At 46.2% G+C, this 22,282-nt stretch overlaps 1 protein-coding gene across 3 annotated transcripts in view; it reads right to left on the minus strand.

Annotated features, from left to right (window-relative positions):
• Positions 1-5,409, minus strand: part of LOC117668149 (uncharacterized) — a 31,022-nt gene extending 25,613 nt beyond the window's left edge. Inside the window, exons 1-2 of one of the 3 annotated variants that reach the window (XM_087884718.1) lie at positions 4,209-4,721; positions 3,887-4,007 (exon numbers count right to left, since the gene is read on the minus strand). In XM_087884718.1, the coding sequence (XP_087740844.1) occupies positions 3,887-4,007; positions 4,209-4,220 (133 nt within the window). In that variant the 5' untranslated portion in view covers positions 4,221-4,721. Of the gene's footprint in view, positions 1-3,886; positions 4,008-4,208 lie in introns of all 3 variants that reach the window. The other 2 variants (XM_087884717.1, XM_087884715.1) reach the window with 2 other exon arrangements.
• Positions 5,410-22,282: the final 16,873 nt, after the last annotated feature.

Genomic DNA, 22,282 nt, shown 5'->3' on the forward strand with positions numbered 1-22,282 from the left:
CCAAAACTCCACCAGTGCATCGGTAGGACGTCAGATCCAGCTCAGAAGGAGAGTCCGACGAGGACATCTGCCACACTGAACACAAAAAGACAGAAATGAACAGTTGTCAAAAATACTGTTCTAGCTGTGGCGGAAAACACGAGAGACAGACCTGCAAGTACCGAGACGCTGTTTGCAGGCGCTGTGAAAAGAAGGGACACTTGGCGAGAGTCTGCAGAGCCATCATTCACAGCCAATCCTGGCCACGTGACCGCCACAGCCAACCCGAAGCGGCTCATTCAAAACAGCCAGTCAAAGATGGCGGCGTGAAAAATCGGTGCGAAATTCAAAAACGAGACACCTACAACTCGCCCCCAACGAGACAACTATTGGGGGCGAGTCTTTGGCCCCCACAGAAAGGGCTCGCAATCTGGGAGTCCTCCTGGATATGCAGCTGTCCTTGGAGGAACATCTGACAGCTGTAACCAGGGGGACCTTTTATCAGGTTTGACTGATTCGCCAGTTGCGGCCCTTTCTTGATCGGGATTCCCCTGTGCACAGTCACTCATGCCCTCGTAACCTCTCGCCTTGACTACTGCAATGCTCTCTACATGGGGCTCCCCTTGAAGGGCACCCGGAGGCTCCAGCTGGTCCAGAACGCAGCAGCGCGGGTAGTGACGGGAGCAGCATGGCGCTCCCATGTAACACTGCTCCTGCGCGAGCTGCACTGGCTCCTGGTGGTCTTCCGGGTGCGCTTCAAGATGTTGGTTATCACCTTTAAAGCGCTCCATGGCTTAGGGCCTCGTTATTTACGGGACCGCCTGCTATCACCAATAGCCTCCCACCGTCCAGTACGCTCCCATAGAGAGGGGCTACGTCTGGTGTCCACAAATGGATAGGGATGTCACTGAGTGGGTCGGAAAGTGCAGCCCTTGCCAGGAGTCCTGCCCCGATCCTCCCATAGCGCCCGTCAGGGAATGGGAGAAACCAAAAGGGCCATGGGGGAGGATCCACATTTATTTTGCCGGGCCGTTCCACGGGCAAACATTTTTAATTGTGGTAGACGCTTTCTCTAAATGGTTAGAAATCATCCTGATGCCCTCGACCACAGCCGAAGCAGTCATTAAGACTCTTCGGAGACTTTTTGCAACTCATGGATTGCCGGATACTCTCGTATCCGACAATGGGCCCCAATTCACCACGACTCAATTTGAGGGCTATCTGGCCGAATTGGGCATTCATCATGCCCTATCAGCTCCGTTCCATCCGGCTTCGAATGGCCTTGCGGAACGTTTTGTGAGAACGGCCAAAGAAGCGTTGTCCAGGCTAGATGCAGGAGATGGGCAGACTAGAATAGATCAATTTCTGGCAATCCAACATGCCACACCGTGCACTGCCACGGGGCACAGTCCTGCCGAATTACTAATGGGCAGAAAGTTGAGGTGTGTATTAGACAGATTGCACCCAAATTATACACATGAGAATTATAAGGGAGAAGTAGCGGGGCTGAGACAGTTCCAAATCGGAATACCAGTCTTCGCCAGGAACTATGCCAGTGGACCATTGTAGATGGCAGGAACCATCGTAGGAATTACCGGCCCAAAATCTTACACAGTAGATGTCGGCCACGACAAACTCTGGAAACGCCACATAGACCAATTACGCAAACGTATAGATAGCGAGGTCTATGATAGCCCGAAAATAACAGAGCCTAACTACAACGATTTTCCCCAAACAGCTAGCTCAAGCCCGAGTTCGAGGGAATACTTAGCTGACAAGCCATGGCTCCAGCGCCGCCCCGACGAGTCGACACTCCCAGCCAGGGAAAACCATGCCTCCGAGGAAATCCAGGAGGTTCCATTGGCAGAGCCAGGAGAGACAAAGAGTCCCTCTGACTGGCTCGACACCTCACCCAATACTGAACTGCGCAGGTCGACCCAAGCGAGACCACGCCCTGGTCACCTGCAAGACTTTGTTTGTAATTATGTAAATAGTTGAATGAATAGTGCCTTCTGGGAATGGAGGGGTGTTATGTATTGATACATTTAAGCGGGAGTTTCAAATATTTAAGTGTTGCTGATTGGCTAACAGTCTCTCCTGGAGTGTATATAAGGAGGGCTGCTGCCAGAGAGTTTTTGCTGAAGTCTCACTCTATATTAAAGAGCTGTTGTCACTTGCTTGCTTGTGCCTCTCGTTATTCCCGCGCTACAACACTATCATTCCTAATCCTTCTTTTCATTAAACTAGTGTGAGGGGAAACTAATCATAATGTAGGCTTCTTTACAGATGCCTATTGACTTGACATTCCTTTGGCAAGGTTTATTGTGTTCAATATTAATCTGTATAATCTGTTTAAAATCATGGTATTCAGTACTAATGTATCTATAAAAAAGTTGTAACCTGCAAGCATGCTGATGTTGTAGGAAATTCACGAGACCAGACTAAGCTCTTCAATGCAGGAAAGGTTTATTATGCATAAGGTTCAAACAGCAGTTAACACAGCAAATTGTCTGAACCCCGAAGGGTGTTGCTTTTATACTTTTAGACTACGTATACATTTGTCGAGGTTGCATTAAGACATATTTGGTCTTAGAGGAAACGAAAGATGTCTAGTCCAGACATTTAGTAATAGATAACAAGAAAAGAGGAAATAACATGAATATATTGGGGTATAATTATACATAGCACTCGTTATATATGACATTTGGGTTAAATGCAGAAGTCAGCAACAGGATGCATCTGTCTGGGTCAGTCTGCTCTTTTCAGATAAAAATACTCCCTGTCATCTCAGCAACTCCTTACTGGCATAAAGAAAATATTTAACCTTGACCAAAGTTTCAGGCCTATTTATTGAGGCTTTGGGTTTTGACCAAAGAATATTTAAGTACCTGAAATTTAACCTCTTCACTGAAATAGTATGTCTCAATACTGTTGGTAGCTGATCGAGGGAAAAGAGGGAACTATCAGGCTGTAATTTAAATTTTATATTTGTGGGTTTTATGCTGGCTGTACACCGCCCTGAGTCCCTTTGGGAGAAGGGCGGTATATAAATTAATTAATTAAATAAGTAATTAAATAAATAAATAAATAATGCATGTCAAAATAACAATATTGTGACATTGTGGTTAGAGGAAGAGAAAACTGCCTCAGTTGCTGTGACAACGTGGCAGAATTTTGGGAATTTTGGGAATTTTGTGGTATATAATGGCATGTTGGACAGTGAGTAACTTTTGACTGGTTGCCTATTGACCCTCATTGCAATGTGGTTATTGTGTAAGTACTTGCTGCTTGTTATAATTTTAAATTTCATAAACCTCTGGATTCTAAGTGAGATGTCTTATGATGTACTGTCTGTTCAATTCCTTACAAGTGCAGCTATGCTCATAATCAGGTTTTTCCCCCTGACACCAGTCATACCCAATTCCAACAACTGTTCTTTATGTGTTTTAGCCTCCACTCCCCTAATCCTCTTTGTTGCTCTTCTCTGGACTCTTGATCATCACAATCCTGACCCACATAACATCCACTCTCCCTGCCTATCAGATCATCCGAGGAGAAAGGAAAACTATTTTCGCAGGTGGGATTTGCCCTGCCTGTAGCATTGTTTCTCAACCTTAGCAGTTTTAAAATACATGGGCCTCAACTCCCAGAATTCCCCAGCCAGCCATCCTATGCTGGCTGGAGAATTCTGGGAGTGGAAGTCCACACATCTTAAAAGTCGCCAAGGTCGAGACAGGCTGGCCTATAGGAAAAGGGTGATGATACCTGTTTAAATGCACCCAAGACTTTAAAAACACCGTTCAATTAAACAATGAAAAGGAATTCACGAATGAAATTAAGTCAGGAATGAAATTAACTCGGGCAAAGCCAATCCTGAGGATTAAAGGGCATCAGCAGGAGCCTTTACCTGATGCTCTCTCCTGAGGTGCCTCGTCTTGAGCAGCTCCCCGAAACAGCAGCTCCTGGGAGGGATCGCCCCCTTTCCCTCCGGCAGGGTTAGCAGCCATTAAACCCCAAACCATCTGGATCTGCAACAGCCCCCGAGGGAAGGAAAAAAAGGAAGTTACGGGAAACGATCGGGAAGGGCCGGCAGAACAATCTCCCCAAGGAGAAGGTGGGGGCTGCAGGAGCGATCTTAGCAGCGCCCCAAGAAGCTGCCTTGAAGGGTCTCCTGTCCGAGCATTTCCCCAGGTGGGAAGACTGGAGGGAGGAAAGAGGGAGCATCTTACCTGGCGCTCCATAGGAAAGAGGCGGCTCTCTTCCTCGCCCGGACTCCGCTTCCCAAAAAGATGCGCGCAGGAACGGATCCGCGATCCGTTTTCCACGCAGCCACGCTCCCTTCCTTCCTTCCTTCCTTCCTTCCTTCCTTCCCGGCCACGCACGTGGATCCCCCTTCTCGGAACGGCCCCAGCCAGGACTTTGCAGAGCCCAAGCAGGAAGCTCTTATAGCTCCTCCCCTCCCCGTCCAGCTCCTCCCATTCTCTAAAGGAGGGGAGGGCGCCGCCCACTCGGGGGTCCCCCTGCCTGCGCCCTGCCTTTTGCAAGGGGGGAAGCGGTCCCGCGTGGGATGCTCAGCTGGGCAGGGAGTCCAGGGCTGCTTCTCCCGAGGCAATCGGGGAAACGGGGACAGAGGGAGGGGACGAAGCCCAGGGAAGGGGGGGGAGGGAAGGGAAAGCGATGCTGAGCAGCACAGTTAGAAGGGACTCGTCCTTTAACAGAATAACAGAGTGGGGGGGATCTTGGAGGTCTTCTAGTCCAACCCCGAGGCTGTCCGAGAAACAGGGGAGAGAGGGAGGGAAGGAAACCCAGGGACGGGAGCAGGGAAGGGAATTTTGATCCCATAATCATGTGGTTCACCCGGCAATGGTCCTGTGAAAAACGTTCAGAAGTCGCTTTTTTCAGTAGTGTTGTAACTTCAAACGGTCACTAAATGAACTGTTATAAGTGGAGGACTACCTGTTGGAAATGCAGAGATTCCTATCGCCTGCAGCTCCTAGATCCCTATAATGGAGCGTCTCAAATGAAAGAGCAGGAAAGTTGAAAGAAGAGAGGGAATTGGAAACCAGAAGTTTTGAGAAGCGATACCAATAAGGAAGAAAAAAGAGCTTTTGCAACCCTCAACTAAGTTTTAGTTTTCTTTCTTTTTTTAACTTCCTCTTTTTCCACTTCAGGTGTCGAGGGAGATACAACATTCTGGTTTTGGCACTTCTAGAAGCCTCAAAGGTTATTTGATGCTGTTGTAGTGTCTCTTTGAAGTTGTCTCTCCATCTTCCTCTGGGTCGGCTTCATGTTTTTTGGCCTTCAATCAAGCCTGGGATTCAAATAGCCCACAAAGTTAGCAGTGACACCTTACAGCAGAGGTCTTCAAACTTGACAGCTTTAAGACTTGTGGACCTCAACTCCCATAATTCTCCAGCCAGCATAGCATAGCATAGCATAGCTGGCTGGAGAATTCTGGGAGTTGAAGTCCACAAGTCTTAAAGCTGCCAAGTTTGGGGAGCCCTGCCTTACAGCAACCAATAGAATACATGTTCTTGCCACAGGAACAGGAAGCTCAAGGGCAAGGCCCAAGAGAGGGTATAAATACCTCTCTCTCTCCACTCCATGTGTTCAGCGGCCCAGAATCTCAAACCCATGTGGTCCTGTTCATCAATAAACCATCTTTCCAATCAGCCTCCTTGTTTCCAGTGTCTTTCTCTGGAAGTGCGTAAGGCTCACTTCGGTTTGTAAAAATGATTGGAATAGCAATAGAGCTGGAAGGAACCTTGGAGGTCTTCTAGTCCAGCCCCCTGCTCAAGCAGGAGAACCACTTATTTCCACTTATACTACAATACTGGTATCATGTTGTCCCTAACTTTTTTTTTAGACTAGCCATACCCAAATCCTGCAGCCATTCTAATGTGTTAGTCTCCAGGCCTTTGATCATTTTAGTTGCTCTTCTCTGAACTTTTTCCAAAGTCTCAACATCTTATCTTGCAATACAAGCCAAAAAGAAATTGAGAGAAAATGAATTATTCCTGTAAAAAGCATAACCTAAGTAACGCCATATTTAACCTTTATATAATCTGATTTATGTAACCTGATAATTAGGACATGAGTAAGCAGTAGATTATGGAAAGGAAAAAGGGAACTGTAATGTTTCTGTGATGCTTGTTTTGAAGAACTGCTTGTTTTGGGGAAATAAAAGTTTTGGGTACATTCTAAATCCGGTCGGGCTGATCTAAATGAGGAAGTGTCTAATGATCTATTAAGAAGAACGATACCAATCAGCATGGAAACATTTGTGTTGGGTATTTTCGGAGGGTATTTTTGGAGGGGAACTCCAGGGTGGAACATGTGCAGAGAGCCAAAATTGTTATATAAGACCTGAAAACAATTCCCTAAGGGGACATTTACATTGTGTTGCTGTATCGCGAAAACTGTATATAAATCATGTAAGCGAAGTGATCAGACGTTCTCTCTCTTTTGTGGGAGAACCCTTTTGCAAAAGCTTGAAATATATATATAGCTTTATATATATATATTTAATAAATCTGCTTCTTACTTGTTCATGGTCTCTGTTTCACTCTTTATGTGGGTTGCTGTTTTTCTGTATTTCACAGAAATAGAGGAACAGATATTGTGACAAATAATGTAGATCAGTTAGGTAACATGCTACCAAGTGGAAACTGAAGTTTTGGGTCTCTCCCTCCCTCCCTCCCTCCCTCTCTCTCTCTCTCTGGCATGTTATGCATATCTTTTGCTTAATGTAGCACTGTTCCATAAGATTCCATAAGTCTTAAGCAAGGGTCTCCACACTTGGCAACTTTTAGGACTTCTGGACTTCAACTCCTAGAATTCCCCAGCAAGAAAAGTAACATGATTTTTAAGCATGGCTGTTCAGGAATTCTGGGAGTTGAAGAAAAAATGACCAAGGTCCCTCATCCCTGATGAGACTCTGGTCTTCTAACTATCAGAGGCCAAACTGTGCATTTGGTCTTGTTCCCTGGGAAACCTCATCCTTCTCCAAGGAATCTTAGGCCTCTTCGCCATCTTCCCCCTTTTTGAGATTTTAACTTATGGACTTCAACTCCCAGAATTCCCCAGCCAGCATGGTAACATGTGTGCCAACATCTGTGCCAGAGGAATTCTGGAAGTTAAAGTCCACAAGTCTTAAAATACCTTTGGAGACCCCTAGTCTAGGCCCTGACCGATTTTGAGGTTAAGAAATTCCTTCCCTATGTTTTCCAAGGTGGGTTTCAATGAATTGGCAATTGTCAGTTACACTGAAACAACACATTCTTAACATTCATGACTCTGCCTTAATAACAAATAATCAATTGCTGCTTTACAATTAGTCCTCATCTTACAATCATTTGTTCAGTGACCATTCAAAGTTACAACGGCACTGAAAAAAATGATTTATGATTTTTTTCACACCACCGTTGCAGCATCCCTGTGTGATGTGATCAAAATTCAGACATTTGGCAACTGGCCTGTATTTTTGATAGTTGGAGTGTCCCAGGGTCATGTGATCACCGTTTGAAACATTCTGACAAGCAAAGTCAATTAAGATTCATTTAACAACCATGTTACTAACTGAACAACTGTGGCAAAGGTTGTAAAAGGGAACAAAACTCACTTAACAACTGCCTTGCTTAGCCATGGAAATGTGGGGCTTAATTGTGGTCATAAGTCAAGGGCTGCCTCTATTTTCTAAAGCTTGTTCCCTAAATTGTCCAAAAAGGGCCTGTATCTGAGATGTGTAAGCTAAGCCTTTAGCTACTATACACGTTAGGGCACTAATAAAGTCAAGCACAATCAATTTCGTATCTCAGACTAGAAATCAGTTAAACACAACCAATGTTAGCTGGTGCAGACACAGCGCCATCCCTCCAGTTATGACTTTTGACAAAACTCTCGACTCTTGTATTGGTTCAATGTTTCATTCTCTTCCGTCACTTTCTCCCACTGAAGTGCTCAGTGAAGATCCTATTTCTCTTTGAACTGGTGTGACTTTCTCCACATGGGTGTAGCGGACCACTGTTTGATTCTTCCAACATTACGGAATAGGGACCTCACCACTTAGGTGGCAATGTTTGCTCTTAAAGTATTTCAGCATCTTCCCTATATGATGTCTAAGCCAGCTTTCTGCACCCTAATGTTGTCTGAAACTGTTATCCCAAAGGCACTTTTTTTGAAAAGTCAACTGGATTTTGTTTTTCCTTGAAGACATTTCGCTACTCATTTAAGAAGCTTCTTCAGTTCAGAACTGAAGAAAGTTCTTGGATGAGAAGGGAAATCTCTTCAACCGGGGGTGGGGGGAAGTCCAGTTGCCTTTTGATAAAAGCCCCTTTGGGACAACCGCAACCTAGATGCCTGAGAATCTCCATCTGGATGTTAGTTTCCAAATCCCTACCTACCTTTGGTGGTCGCACTGACAAAAGTTGATCACTTGTTGTATGTTATGTACGCTGACAGCATATGCATCCGAGACACATTCCTTGTATGTCCAATCAAACTTGGCTAATAAAGAATCCTATCCTATGCCATGTTATGCCATGACATGCTATCTCTATTCTATTTTTATTCTTATTCTTTCTAATCTTATTCTACTCTACCCTAGCACAAAGATCTAATATCCAAAAGTTAATTCCTAGTTCTACAAGAAAACTCTTCTTTTTAATGGAACAAGACATTTCTGCTGCTTCAGAAGCCCTTCCCATACTCCATGCATTTCTACAGAATCTCCTGCAAAACGTCTGTCAGCATGAAGCAAATTTTGAGAATCAACACGAACCAATTAGCATCGTCTTTTCCTGCTATGCGTCTTCTTATGTCGATTAAACTCACCGCAGGTTCTAAATTTCTTTCCACACTCCACACACTGATATGGCTTCTCCCCTGTGTGGAGTCTTTTATGGAGTGTAAGATTACCACTGAGTCGGAAACTCTTTCCACAGTCGATGCATTTAAATGGCTTCTCTCCTGTATGGATCCTCATGTGGGAGGTAAGCTGGCCACTGTCTCTATAACATTTTCCACACTCCATGCATTTATAGGGTTTCTCCCCTGAGTGAAGTCTTCTATGGCTCTTGAGTGAACTATTTAGACTAAAGCTTTTTCCGCACTCGTAACATGTGTATGGTTTCTCCCCAGTGTGGATCCTCTTGTGGATACCAAGGTGACTACTTCTCCTGAAACTCATGCCACACTCCGTGCACTTATATGGTTTCTCCCCTGTGTGAATCCTTTTATGGATTGTCAGTTCTCCAGAATCACTGAAGCATTTTCCACACTCTTGGCACTGATATGGTTTCTCCCCAGTGTGGATCCTCTCATGGGACTTAAGATGACCTTTTCGACTGAAGTTTTTTCCACAGTGCAGGCATTCATAAGGCTTCTCCCCTTTATGCATCCTGTTATGTACGGATAGAGCACCACTTCTGCTGAAGCATTTTCCACACTCTGTGCACTTATATGGCTTTTCTCCGGTGTGGATCCTCTTATGTAAATTGAAATCGCCTTTTCGGGTGAAGCTCTTCCCACACACTGTGCAATGATACGGCTTTTCCCCTGTATGGGTCCTATTATGGGAAGTGAGGTATCTTGCAGAGCGGAAGCTCTTCCCACATTCCAGGCATTTACACGATTTATTCCCAGTGGACCTTTTTTTCCAGGAATTCAGTTCCTTGCTCCAAGTAAACCTCATTCTACTCTCCCTGCATTGATGCAACTTCTCCTCTCTGCGGCTGCTTTGATGGGAAGTAAGGGAGGCGCTGCTTCCAAAGCTGTTTCCCCTATTAATGCATTGATGCTTCTTGCTCTCTTCGTGGACCTTTTTATGTGAACTAAGATGATTTTTCTGCCTGAAGGTCCTTCCACAATCCAGACATTTGTGTGGATCCTCTGTTTTGTGAATCGTTTTATGCATTGAAAGAGAATGGCTTGTACTGAAGCTTTCTGCACACTCCGTACATTTGTACATTTCCCCTCCTTCTTGTATGCTTTCATGTAAAGCAGGAGGAAGGGTCCCTCTGGAGTGTTGCCTGCTTTCATCTTCTTTCTCTCCAGCAGGGCTTTGGCAACAGTCACATAATCCCGATTCATGTCGGAGTGTTTTCCCACACCTTGAACACTCTCCTTTTTCTTGGCAATCATCTGTGTCCAATAAGACATTGGGATCTGGACAAGGCAAACCAGAGCAATTCTCCAGCTCCCCCATTAACTGGTTTTCTGCAACTTCCTTTTTCTCTTTTGGCAAAGGTGCTGCTGCCTCTTGGCCAGAATCCTCCCTCTCCCATCCGTCACCTGCTTGCAACAGGAAAAAAAAAAGGGAAATTAACACAAACTTAGGCGTGAAACGGATTAAGCACTATTGCTGTATTTGAATGATCAAACTCCCACTGGTTCAAAGCTTGTCCTTTGGAGCCTGCTTGTCCTCAATGGTACAGAATGAAAACCTGAACATTTTGGATGAGGGCATTTAAATTTGGGGGTGAGGGAGAGGTCCTCAGCTATACTGCTGAGGATGGAGAACCAATTGGTTTAATTTTAATCTGAGAAGGTAGATAGATTGAGGGACTTGGTCCTGAAACTGAACTTCATCCTCTTCTCCGTGAAGAGGTTTTTACTTGAACAAAACTGGTTCCCATCTGAGGTGTTCATTCATCTTTATCCCAAAGTTGCTTTTTCTAAAGGCAACTGGACTTTCTTTTTTCCTTGAAAATGTTTCCCTTCTCATCCCAGAAGCTTCATCAGTTCTGATTGAAGGATGGAGGATGGAAGGATTGATAATTCCTTGCAGTCATCTGGTTGTAAGCACTCTTTCCGACCAGATGACTGCAGGGAGTAAAAATCCCTGTGATAAACCTTTGGACCCTATCAGGCTCTTAATTGTCATCATTATAGATCAAAAAACAACAAAATCACAGCATAGATTGCCTCATGCAGGAGACAGCTTTCTCCAACCAATCAGCTGTAATTGTGTGTTCTGACTCCTTGTAGAACTCCACTGTTACAGCTACTAAATTTCAATATCTTAAAAGAATCCCTTACCTAAGGAGATTATGTTCCTTTCGTTTTCCAGCATGACCTCTCGGTACAGGGCTTTTTGCTCAGAATCCAGCAGGGCCCACTCCTCCACGGAGAAAAACACAGCTACATCCTCAAGCGATACCAAATTCTGACACAGGGAGAAGAAAAAAAATTAATTATATTCCATGAGCATTCTTAACAATGAAAACTTCAATAAATTACTTGCAAGTCCTCTTCTTGATGAACATATTCCATCTGCAGAGTTTCCAAGTAGGGCAAATTTGCATCTTCTCTGGAGAACCTTTCCAAAAACATAAATTGCAAAGAGCCTCTGGCTACAGACACATCTAGGACAGTAATGTAATGTATTATTGGTTTGGCCGATTCTGCAACCCCATATTCCTTCGCTTTCCACTGATGAGCTACAGCAGTGATGGTGAACCTTGTCGCGTGGAAACAATGCATGCATGCTCGTATGCTTGTCGGGATCGTGCTATAAAAAAGCCTAACTTCCGGGGTCTAGCATGCCTGTGCAGGTTATTGGAACTGCTATGCGCGCAAAAGGATTGCGCTCTGGAAAAGCTGAACTTCTGGGTTCTGGCACGCATGGGCACCTGACAACCAGCTGGCCAGCGTGCATGCGTAAGCCGGTTTTCAGCACTGACGCGTGTGCAAAAGACAGCTGATTGTTGCACACGCATGCATGCCAGAAACCTGGAAGACAAACAGGCATGGCCACACGTACTGGGCGACATGGCTTCACATGAACTTTTGTTACTTTTTCCTGTTTTACTGAAGGTTTGCGCAGTTTAAACTTATATCCCGTAAGAAGCATGGGGAGCTGTGCACTGAAATAGCTGAGCTCTCTGGGTGTGCTTTTTAACCAGATAATGTAACAGAATAACAGAATATAACAGATGGGGAGAAACAGGCTCAGGCTCAACCCATCCAAGATTGAGTGGCTGTGGTTTCCGACGTCCCGATATAGTCAGCTGGTGCCATCGCTGACTATTGGGGGCGAATCATTGGCCCCCACGGAAAGGGCTCGCAACTTGGGCGTCCTCCTGGATTCACGGCTGTCTTTAGAAGAGCACTTGACGGCCGTGACCGGGAGGATTTTTCATCAGGTTCGCCTGATCCGCCAGTTGCGTCCCTTTCTAGATCGGGACTCCCTACGCACAGTCACTCATGCCCTCGTCACCTCTCGTCTGGACTATTGTAATGCTCTCTACATGGGGCTCCCCTTGAGGTGCACTCGGAGGCTCCAACTGGCGCAGAGTGTGGCTGCGCGGGTGGTTATGGGAGCAACGTGGAGCTCCCATGTAACACCTCTCCTGCGCGAGCTGCACTGGCTCCCGGCGCTCCCATAGAGAGGGGCTCCTCCGGGTGCCATCGGCCAAACAGTGTCAGCTGTCGGCCCCTAGGGGGAGAGCCTTCTCTGTGGGGGCACCTATGATCTGGAATGAGCTCCCCCCGGAGATACAGAGGATCCCGGATCTGCGCACCTTCCGCCGCGCGCTCAAGACTCTTCTATTTCATCAAGCTGGCCTGGCCTAAATCTTCTCCCTTTTAAGTGTAAATTTTAAATTTGTTTTAAATTACTGGGTATTTTAAATTCAGCCAAATTATTTAATTCATTTTATTCGATTTTAATTTTTTGTATTTATGTGTTTTACTTCGTGGCTGTTCACCGCCCTGAGTCCTTCGGGAGTAGGACGGTATAGAAATTTAATAAAATAAATAAAATAAATAAATAAATAACAGAATGACAGAGTTGGAAGGGACCTTGGAGGTCTTCTAGCCCAACCTCCCGCTCAAGCAGGAGATCCTATATACCATTCCAGACAAATGGCTGCCCAGTCTCTTCTTCAAAGCCTCCAGTGATGAAGCACCAATACTTCTGAAGGCAAGCCATTCTACAGGGTAATTGTTCTCACTATTACAAAAAAATTTTCCTTAATTCTGGGTTGCTTCTCTCCTTGGTTAATGTCCATCCATTGTTTCTTCTCTTGCCTTCTTTTATTGGGGGCTTCTTCAATAAATCAGACTGGCACTTTTAAGTAAGGGGAGAATCCTCCTACCTGAGTTGGAAGTTCAACCGCTGTTAATCCTCTGCTATACAGACCTGAGGTTCCAGGAGATGAAGATGAGGCCATCAGAGTGTCTAGGAGTGAAAATAAAAGCAAAGGAATAATCTCCTATCAAACACCTTAACTATATTGGTGAAGCTACAGTGAACAAGGGCAAGTTTACATCCATATCTTTATCCTAAGTAGGGAATCGGTTTATTTAAGTACTTTGAAGCCACAAGAACAATACATAGAAGCTGCTAACGTTGGGTTGTGAGGAAAACTGAATGATGTGGAAGGACCAGGGATTGGATTCAGAGGCAGATTATCTCAGCCATGAATTTACGTATTAAAACACCACAGAGGTTGACTCTGGAGCCTCAAGTAGATCCCATCCCGTATCTGCTGAGTTGTTAATCAGGAGTTCTAGGTCTGGCCTGGCACCAACAAAGAGGCAGAGTCCAATTCTCTCTGAGCCATGCATCTACAGCTAGTCCTCAAATTACAGCCATTCATTGAGTGACCGTTTGAAGTTACAATGGCACTGGAAACAATGATATTATTGTTTTTCACACTTATGACCATTGGCAGCATCCCCATGGTCACATGATCAACATTCAGACACTTGGCAACAACTGGGTCATATTTATGACGGTTGCAGTGTCCCGGGGTCATGTGATCACCTTTTGCAACCTTCTGTGAGAAACTTGGAAAACGGGGACCCGTACCTGCTTACGACTGATGCTGTCCCTGATCCAGTTCCCTGGGTTGCTATTATCTCAGGGAATTTGGACTAGGTCCAGCATTAATATGAAATTACCTGCAATACTTCAGGAATATTAAAAGCTGCTTTAACACGTTGTGTCATATATCATAGTCAAGGAAATTATGAAAAATAAAAATAAAAAACTTTAAAAAAAAAAGACACTTGGCAACAACTGTCTCATATTTATGACGCTTGCAGTGTCCTGGGGTCATGTGATCCTGTTGCAACCTTCTGACAAGCCAGGTCAATAGAATTCCCTATTGCACTGTGGTTCACTTAACCATTGGGGCAAGAAAGGTCGTAGTAGGGGGCAAAACTCACTTAGCTCCTATCTCGGTGAGCAACAGAAATTTTGGGCTCAGTTGCACCTGTAAGTCAAGGACTACCTGTATTCAGGTTTGGACAAAGGTGGGTCCTCCCATAAGGCTGGGAAAGAGCCTGAATTACTTTTTCAGCACACCTGTATATTTACTAAGCAGGAAATACAGCTGGTTGTTTGGCAGTTAGACACATTATGGAAGTATCAAAGTAGCTATGCCCACATCCTGTAGCGATATATTATTAGCAAGCATGGTGTGGTTTCCATATCCCCCGTCCCCACACATGTCCTGTATTTCAGCCATTTCAGAATACAGAATAACAGAGGCCTTCTAACCACTATACCACAGGTGTCAAACTCGCCACGTCACGTTTCATGAGTTTTTCCCTTCACAGAGCTGTGTTGGGCGTGGCAAGCAATGTAACGCATCTGGCCTGCAGGCCGCCAGTTTGACACGCCTGCTATACCATTTCAGACAAATGGTTGTCCAATCTCTTCTTTAAAACCTCCACTGTTGGATAACACCCACAACTTCTGGAGGCAAGTTGTTCCACTGATTAACTGTTCTCACTGTCAGGAAATTTCTCTTTGGTTCTAAGTTGCTTCTCTCCTTGATTAGTTTCCACCCATTGCTTTTTATCCTGCCTTCAGGTGCTTTGGAGATTAGGTTGACTCCCTCTTCTTTGTGTCAACCCCTCAACTAATAGAATATTGCTATCCTATCTGTTATGTATTGATATATTTAAGCAGGAGTTTCAAATATTTAAGTGTTGCTGATTGGCTGACAGTCTCTCCTGGAGTGTATATAAGGAGGGCTGCTGCCAGAGAGTTTTTGCTGAAGTCTCACTCTATATTAAAGAGCTGTTGCCACTTGCTTGCTTGTGCCTCTCGTTATTCCCGCGCTACAACATTGGCGACGAAGGTGGGATTGAGGCCACAAGAAGCGAACCAGTGAGACCCTCGAGCTTCAGCTAGGGTGACGAAGCGAACTACAGGAGACATACCGGCATGTCTGCCTACGTTCCGCCCAAGCCCTTCGATCCTGCCCGCGAGAAATGGGCATCCTACATGACAAGGTTCGAGTGCTCCCTCAAAGGCAGCGACATGCAAGAACTCTCCGCTAATCGGAAGACAGCCCTATTCCTAAATCACTGCAGACCGGACGTGTTCGAGATGGCGGAGTCCCTCTGCGAGCCAACGCCAGTCCAGACCGTTCCCTGGGACACACTGATGGCGACTCTCCGAGCGCACTACGCTCCGGTGCCCTCCAAGTTCGTGCAGCGTTACGAATTCAGACAACGCGTGCAGAAAGAGGGAGAGCCGGTCAGCGCGTACATGGCGAGCCTTCGTAAAACCGCAACGCATTTTGACTATAGAGACTTAGACGACGTGCTGCTCGAGCAGCTAATATGCGGCGTTTGGGATACGAGACTGCAAAGGCGACTACTCACTAAACCCGACTTGACACTGGTTGGAGTTCTAGACAAGGTCAGGGCTCACGAAGCCTCTACAAAAGCCACTGAAGCCTTGCAACGACCATTGGCAAGCAAAGACACTCCCAAAACTCCACCAGTGCATCGGTAGGACGTCAGATCCAGCTCAGAAGGAGAGTCCGACGAGGACATCTGCCACACTGAACACAAAAAGACAGAAATGAACAGTTGTCAAAAATACTGTTCTAGCTGTGGCGGAAAACACGAGAGACAGACCTGCAAGTACCGAGACGCTGTTTGCAGGCGCTGTGAAAAGAAGGGACACTTGGCGAGAGTCTGCAGAGCCATCATTCACAGCCAATCCTGGCCACGTGACCGCCACAGCCAACCCGAAGCGGCTCATTCAAAACAGCCAGTCAAAGATGGCGGCGTGAAAAATCGGCGCGAAATTCAAAAACGAGACACCTACAACTCGCCCCCAACGAGACAACTATTGGGGGCGAGTCTTTGGCCCCCACAGAAAGGGCTCGCAATCTGGGAGTCCTCCTGGATATGCAGCTGTCCTTGGAGGAACATCTGACAGCTGTAACCAGGGGGACCTTTTATCAGGTTTGACTGATTCGCCAGTTGCGGCCCTTTCTTGATCGGGATTCCCCTGTGCACAGTCACTCATGCCCTCGTAACCTCTCGCCTTGACTACTGCAATGCTCTCTACATGGGGCTCCCCTTGAAGGGCACCCGGAGGCTCCAGCTGGTCCAGAACGCAGCAGCGCGGGTAGTGACGGGAGCAGCATGGCGCTCCCATGTAACACTGCTCCTGCGCGAGCTGCACTGGCTCCTGGTGGTCTTCCGGGTGCGCTTCAAGATGTTGGTTATCACCTTTAAAGCGCTCCATGGCTTAGGGCCTCGTTATTTACGGGACCGCCTGCTATCACCAATAGCCTCCCACCGTCCAGTACGCTCCCATAGAGAGGGGCTACGTCTGGTGTCCACAAATGGATAGGGATGTCACTGAGTGGGTCGGAAAGTGCAGCCCTTGCCAGGAGTCCTGCCCCGATCCTCCCATAGCGCCCGTCAGGGAATGGGAGAAACCAAAAGGGCCATGGGGGAGGATCCACATTTATTTTGCCGGGCCGTTCCACGGGCAAACATTTTTAATTGTGGTAGACGCTTTCTCTAAATGGTTAGAAATCATCCTGATGCCCTCGACCACAGCCGAAGCAGTCATTAAGACTCTTCGGAGACTTTTTGCAACTCATGGATTGCCGGATACTCTCGTATCCGACAATGGGCCCCAATTCACCACGACTCAATTTGAGGGCTATCTGGCCGAATTGGGCATTCATCATGCCCTATCAGCTCCGTTCCATCCGGCTTCGAATGGCCTTGCGGAACGTTTTGTGAGAACGGCCAAAGAAGCGTTGTCCAGGCTAGATGCAGGAGATGGGCAGACTAGAATAGATCAATTTCTGGCAATCCAACATGCCACACCGTGCACTGCCACGGGGCACAGTCCTGCCGAATTACTAATGGGCAGAAAGTTGAGGTGTGTATTAGACAGATTGCACCCAAATTATACACATGAGAATTATAAGGGAGAAGTAGCGGGGCTGAGACAGTTCCAAATCGGAATACCAGTCTTCGCCAGGAACTATGCCAGTGGACCATTGTAGATGGCAGGAACCATCGTAGGAATTACCGGCCCAAAATCTTACACAGTAGATGTCGGCCACGACAAACTCTGGAAACGCCACATAGACCAATTACGCAAACGTATAGATAGCGAGGTCTATGATAGCCCGAAAATAACAGAGCCTAACTACAACGATTTTCCCCAAACAGCTAGCTCAAGCCCGAGTTCGAGGGAATACTTAGCTGACAAGCCATGGCTCCAGCGCCGCCCCGACGAGTCGACACTCCCAGCCAGGGAAAACCATGCCTCCGAGGAAATCCAGGAGGTTCCATTGGCAGAGCCAGGAGAGACAAAGAGTCCCTCTGACTGGCTCGACACCTCACCCAATACTGAACTGCGCAGGTCGACCCAAGCGAGACCACGCCCTGGTCACCTGCAAGACTTTGTTTGTAATTATGTAAATAGTTGAATGAATAGTGCCTTCTGGGAATGGAGGGGTGTTATGTATTGATACATTTAAGCGGGAGTTTCAAATATTTAAGTGTTGCTGATTGGCTAACAGTCTCTCCTGGAGTGTATATAAGGAGGGCTGCTGCCAGAGAGTTTTTGCTGAAGTCTCACTCTATATTAAAGAGCTGTTGTCACTTGCTTGCTTGTGCCTCTCGTTATTCCCGCGCTACAACACTATCATTCCTAATCCTTCTTTTCATTAAACTAGTGTGAGGGGAAACTAATCATAATGTAGGCTTCTTTACAGATGCCTATTGACTTGACATTCCTTTGGCAAGGTTTATTGTGTTCAATATTAATCTGTATAATCTGTTTAAAATCATGGTATTCAGTACTAATGTATCTATAAAAAAGTTGTAACCTGCAAGCATGCTGATGTTGTAGGAAATTCACGAGACCAGACTAAGCTCTTCAATGCAGGAAAGGTTTATTATGCATAAGGTTCAAACAGCAGTTAACACAGCAAATTGTCTGAACCCCGAAGGGTGTTGCTTTTATACTTTTAGACTACGTATACATTTGTCGAGGTTGCATTAAGACATATTTGGTCTTAGAGGAAACGAAAGATGTCTAGTCCAGACATTTAGTAATAGATAACAAGAAAAGAGGAAATAACATGAATATATTGGGGTATAATTATACATAGCACTCGTTATATATGACATTTGGGGTTAAATGCAGAAGTCAGCAACAGGATGCATCTGTCTGGGTCAGTCTGCTCTTTTCAGATAAAAATACTCCCTGTCATCTCAGCAACTCCTTACTGGCATAAAGAAAATATTTAACCTTGACCAAAGTTTCAGGCCTATTTATTGAGGCTTTGGGTTTTGACCAAAGAATATTTAAGTACCTGAAATTTAACCTCTTCACTGAAATAGTATGTCTCAATACTGTTGGTAGCTGATCGAGGGAAAAGAGGGAACTATCAGGCTGTAATTTAAATTTTATATTTGTGGGTTTTATGCTGGCTGTACACCGCCCTGAGTCCCTTTGGGAGAAGGGCGGTATATAAATTAATTAATTAAATAAGTAATTAAATAAATAAATAAATAATGCATGTCAAAATAACAATATTGTGACATTGTGGTTAGAGGAAGAGAAAACTGCCTCAGTTGCTGTGACAACGTGGCAGAATTTTGGGAATTTTGGGAATTTTGTGGTATATAATGGCATATTGGACAGTGAGTAACTTTTGACTGGTTGCCTATTGACCCTCATTGCAATGTGGTTATTGTGTAAGTACTTGCTGCTTGTTATAATTTTAAATTTCATAAACCTCTGGATTCTAAGTGAGATGTCTTATGATGTACTGTCTGTTCAATTCCTTACAAGTGCAGCTATGCTCATAATCAGGTTTTTCCCCCTGACACCAGTCATACCCAATTCCAACAACTGTTCTTTATGTGTTTTAGCCTCCACTCCCCTAATCCTCTTTGTTGCTCTTCTCTGGACTCTAGAACATCACAATCCTGACCCACATAACATCCACTCTCCCTGCCTATCAGATCATCCGAGGAGAAAGGAAAACTATTTTCGCAGGTGGGATTTGCCCTGCCTGTAGCATTGTTTCTCAACCTTAGCAGTTTTAAAATACATGGGCCTCAACTCCCAGAATTCCCCAGCCAGCCATCCTATGCTGGCTGGAGAATTCTGGGAGCGGAAGTCCACACATCTTAAAAGTCGCCAAGGTCGAGACAGGCTGGCCTATAGGAAAAGGGTGATGATACCTGTTTAAATGCACCCAAGACTTTAAAAACACCGTTCAATTAAACAATGAAAAGGAATTCACGAATGAAATTAAGTCAGGAATGAAATTAACTCGGGCAAAGTCAATCCTGAGGATTAAAGGGCATCAGCAGGAGCCTTTACCTGATGCTCTCTCCTGAGGTGCCTCGTCTTGAGCAGCTCCCCGAAACAGCAGCTCCTGGGAGGGATCGCCCCCTTTCCCTCCGGCCGGGTTAGCAGCCATTAAACCCCAAGCCTTCTGGATCTGGATCTGCAACAGCCCCAGAGGGAAGGAAAAAAAGGAAGTTACGGGAAACGATCGGGAAGGGCCGGCAGAACAATCTCCCCAAGGAGAAGGTGGGGGGTGCAGGAGCGATCTTAGCAGCGCCCCAAGAAGCTGCACTGAAGGGTCTCCTGTCCGAGCATTTCCCCAGGTGGGAAGAAGGAAGGAAGGGAGGAAGGAAGGAGCTTCTCACCTGGCGCTCCTTAGGAAAGAGGCGGCTCTCTTCCTCGCCCGGACTCCGCTTCCCAAAAAGATGCGCGCAGGAACGGATCCGCGATCCGTTTTCCACGCAGCCACGCTCCCTTCCTTCCTTCCTTCCTTCCTTCCTTCCTTCCCGGCCACGCACGTGGATCCCCCTTCTCGGAACGGCCCCAGCCAGGACTTTGCAGAGCCCAAGCAGGAAGCTCTTATAGCTCCTCCCCTCCCCGTCCAGCTCCTCCCATTCTCTAAAGGGGGGAGGGCGCCGCCCACTCGGGGGTCCCCCTGCCTGCGCCCTGCCTTTTGCAACGGGGGAAGCGGTCCCGCGTGGGATGCTCAGCTGGGCAGGGAGTCCAGGGCTGCTTCTCCCGAGGAAGTCAGGGAAACGGGGACAGAGGGAGGGGACGAAGCCCAGGGAAGGGGGGGGAGGGAAGGGAAAGCGATGCTGAGCAGCACAGTTAGAAGGGACTCGTCCTTTAACAGAATAACAGAGTTGGGGGGGGATCTTCGAGGTCTTCTAGTCCAACCCCGAGGCAGTCCGAGAAACAGGGGAGAGAGGGAGGAGAGGAAACCCAGGGACGGGAGCAGGGAAGGGAATTTTGATCCCATAACCATGTGGTTCCCCCGGCAATGGTCCTGTGAAAAACGTTCAGAAGTCGCTTTTTTCAGTAGCGTTGTAACTGCAGATGGTCACTAAATGAACTGTTATAAGTGGAGGACTACCTGTTGGAAATGCAGAGATTCCTATCGCCTGCAGCTCCTAGATCCCTATAATGGAGCGTCTCAAATGAAGGAGCAGGAAAGTTGAAAGAAGAGAGGGAATTGGAGACCAGAAGTTTTGAGAAGCGATACCAATAAGGAAGAAAAAAGGGCTTTTGCAACCCTCAACTAAGTTTTAGTTTTCTTTCTTTTTTTAACTTCCTCTTTTTCCACTTCAGGTGTCGAGGGAGATACAACATTCTGGTTTTGGCACTTCTAGAAGCCTCAAAGGTTATTTGATGCTGTTGTAGTGTCTCTTTGAAGTTGTCTCTCCATCTTCCTCTGGGTCGGCTTCATGTTTTTTGGCCTTCAATCAAGCCTGGGATTCAAATAGCCTACAAAGTTAGCAGTGACACCTTACAGCAGAGGTCTTCAAACATGGCAGCTTTAAGACTTGTGGACCTCAACTCCCAGAATCCTTCAGCCAGCTATATTATGCTGGCTGGAGAATTCTGGGAGTTGAAGTCCACAAAGCTGCCAAGTTTGGGGATCCCTGCCTTACAACAACTAATAGAATACATGCTCTTGCCACAGGAACAGGAAGCTCAAGGGCAAGGCCCAAGAGAGGGTATAAATACCTCTCTCTCTCCACTCCATGTGTTCAGTGGCCCAGAACCTCAAACCCATGTGGTCCTGTTCATCAATAAACCATCTTTCCAATCAGCCTCCTTGTTTCCAGTGTCTTTCTCCCCGCTTGGAACTGAACCAGTTGGATTTTTCTTCCAACAAAACTAAAGTGGGTAAGGCTCTACACCAGAGGTCTTCAAACATGGCAGCTTTAAGACTTGTGGACTCTAGCATAGCTGGCTGGAGAGTTCTGGGAATTGAAGTCCACAAGTCTTAAAGCTGCCAAGTTTGGGGACCTCTGATCTACACTGACATTTACCAGAAGCTAAAGCGTTTGTCCACAAATGCTCCAGTTACAGGAAATGTTAGTTTTCCTGGCGGATGGGGATTTGTAACTGTGCTGTAGTATTATGCACGTGGGCCCCATTACTGAAAAAAGTGAAGTTAACAAGGAAGGAAGGAAGGGAAGAGAAGGAAAGAAGGAAGGAAAGAAGGAAGGAAGGAAGGAGGAAGGGAAGGGAAGGAAGGAGGGAGGAAAAGAAAAGATAGAAAAAGAAATGTAGGAAGTTAGCACCCACCCCTTTCCTAGAAGAATGAAATATTTTAGGAAATATTAAAAAGGCAGAATATTATTGTTAGAAGAAATATCCTTCTGGGTTCAGCTCCAAGTAGGGAAAAAGACACTGGAAACATGGAGACTGCTTGGAAAGATGGTTTAATGGTGGACAGGATCACATGGTTTGAGTTCCTGAACAGAAAAGGGGCGAGATACAGCGAGTCCCCGGGTTTTATGCTTTCTCTGGCTTTGAACTTCCTGGGGCCCCGAAAGAGTATCGTGATTGGTTGTCAGACTCCCAGGGGGTGGGGGTCTTAGCTAGCCTTGCTGGCTGATGTAATCTTCCCAGGTGCCATGTGGTGAGTTTCTGTCCTAGATGGGCCCCATTGTGTTGCAGATGTCCTTTGACAAAGGATTGGGTTTCTGCCTCTGGCCCATTAACAAAGGGTGGGGGTAGGATGGTGGGAGC

Source organism: Pantherophis guttatus, chromosome 2, assembly GCF_059756535.1.
Source record: "Pantherophis guttatus breed Tessera chromosome 2, ASM5975653v1, whole genome shotgun sequence".
Classification (NCBI taxonomy): Eukaryota; Metazoa; Chordata; class Lepidosauria; order Squamata; family Colubridae; genus Pantherophis; species Pantherophis guttatus.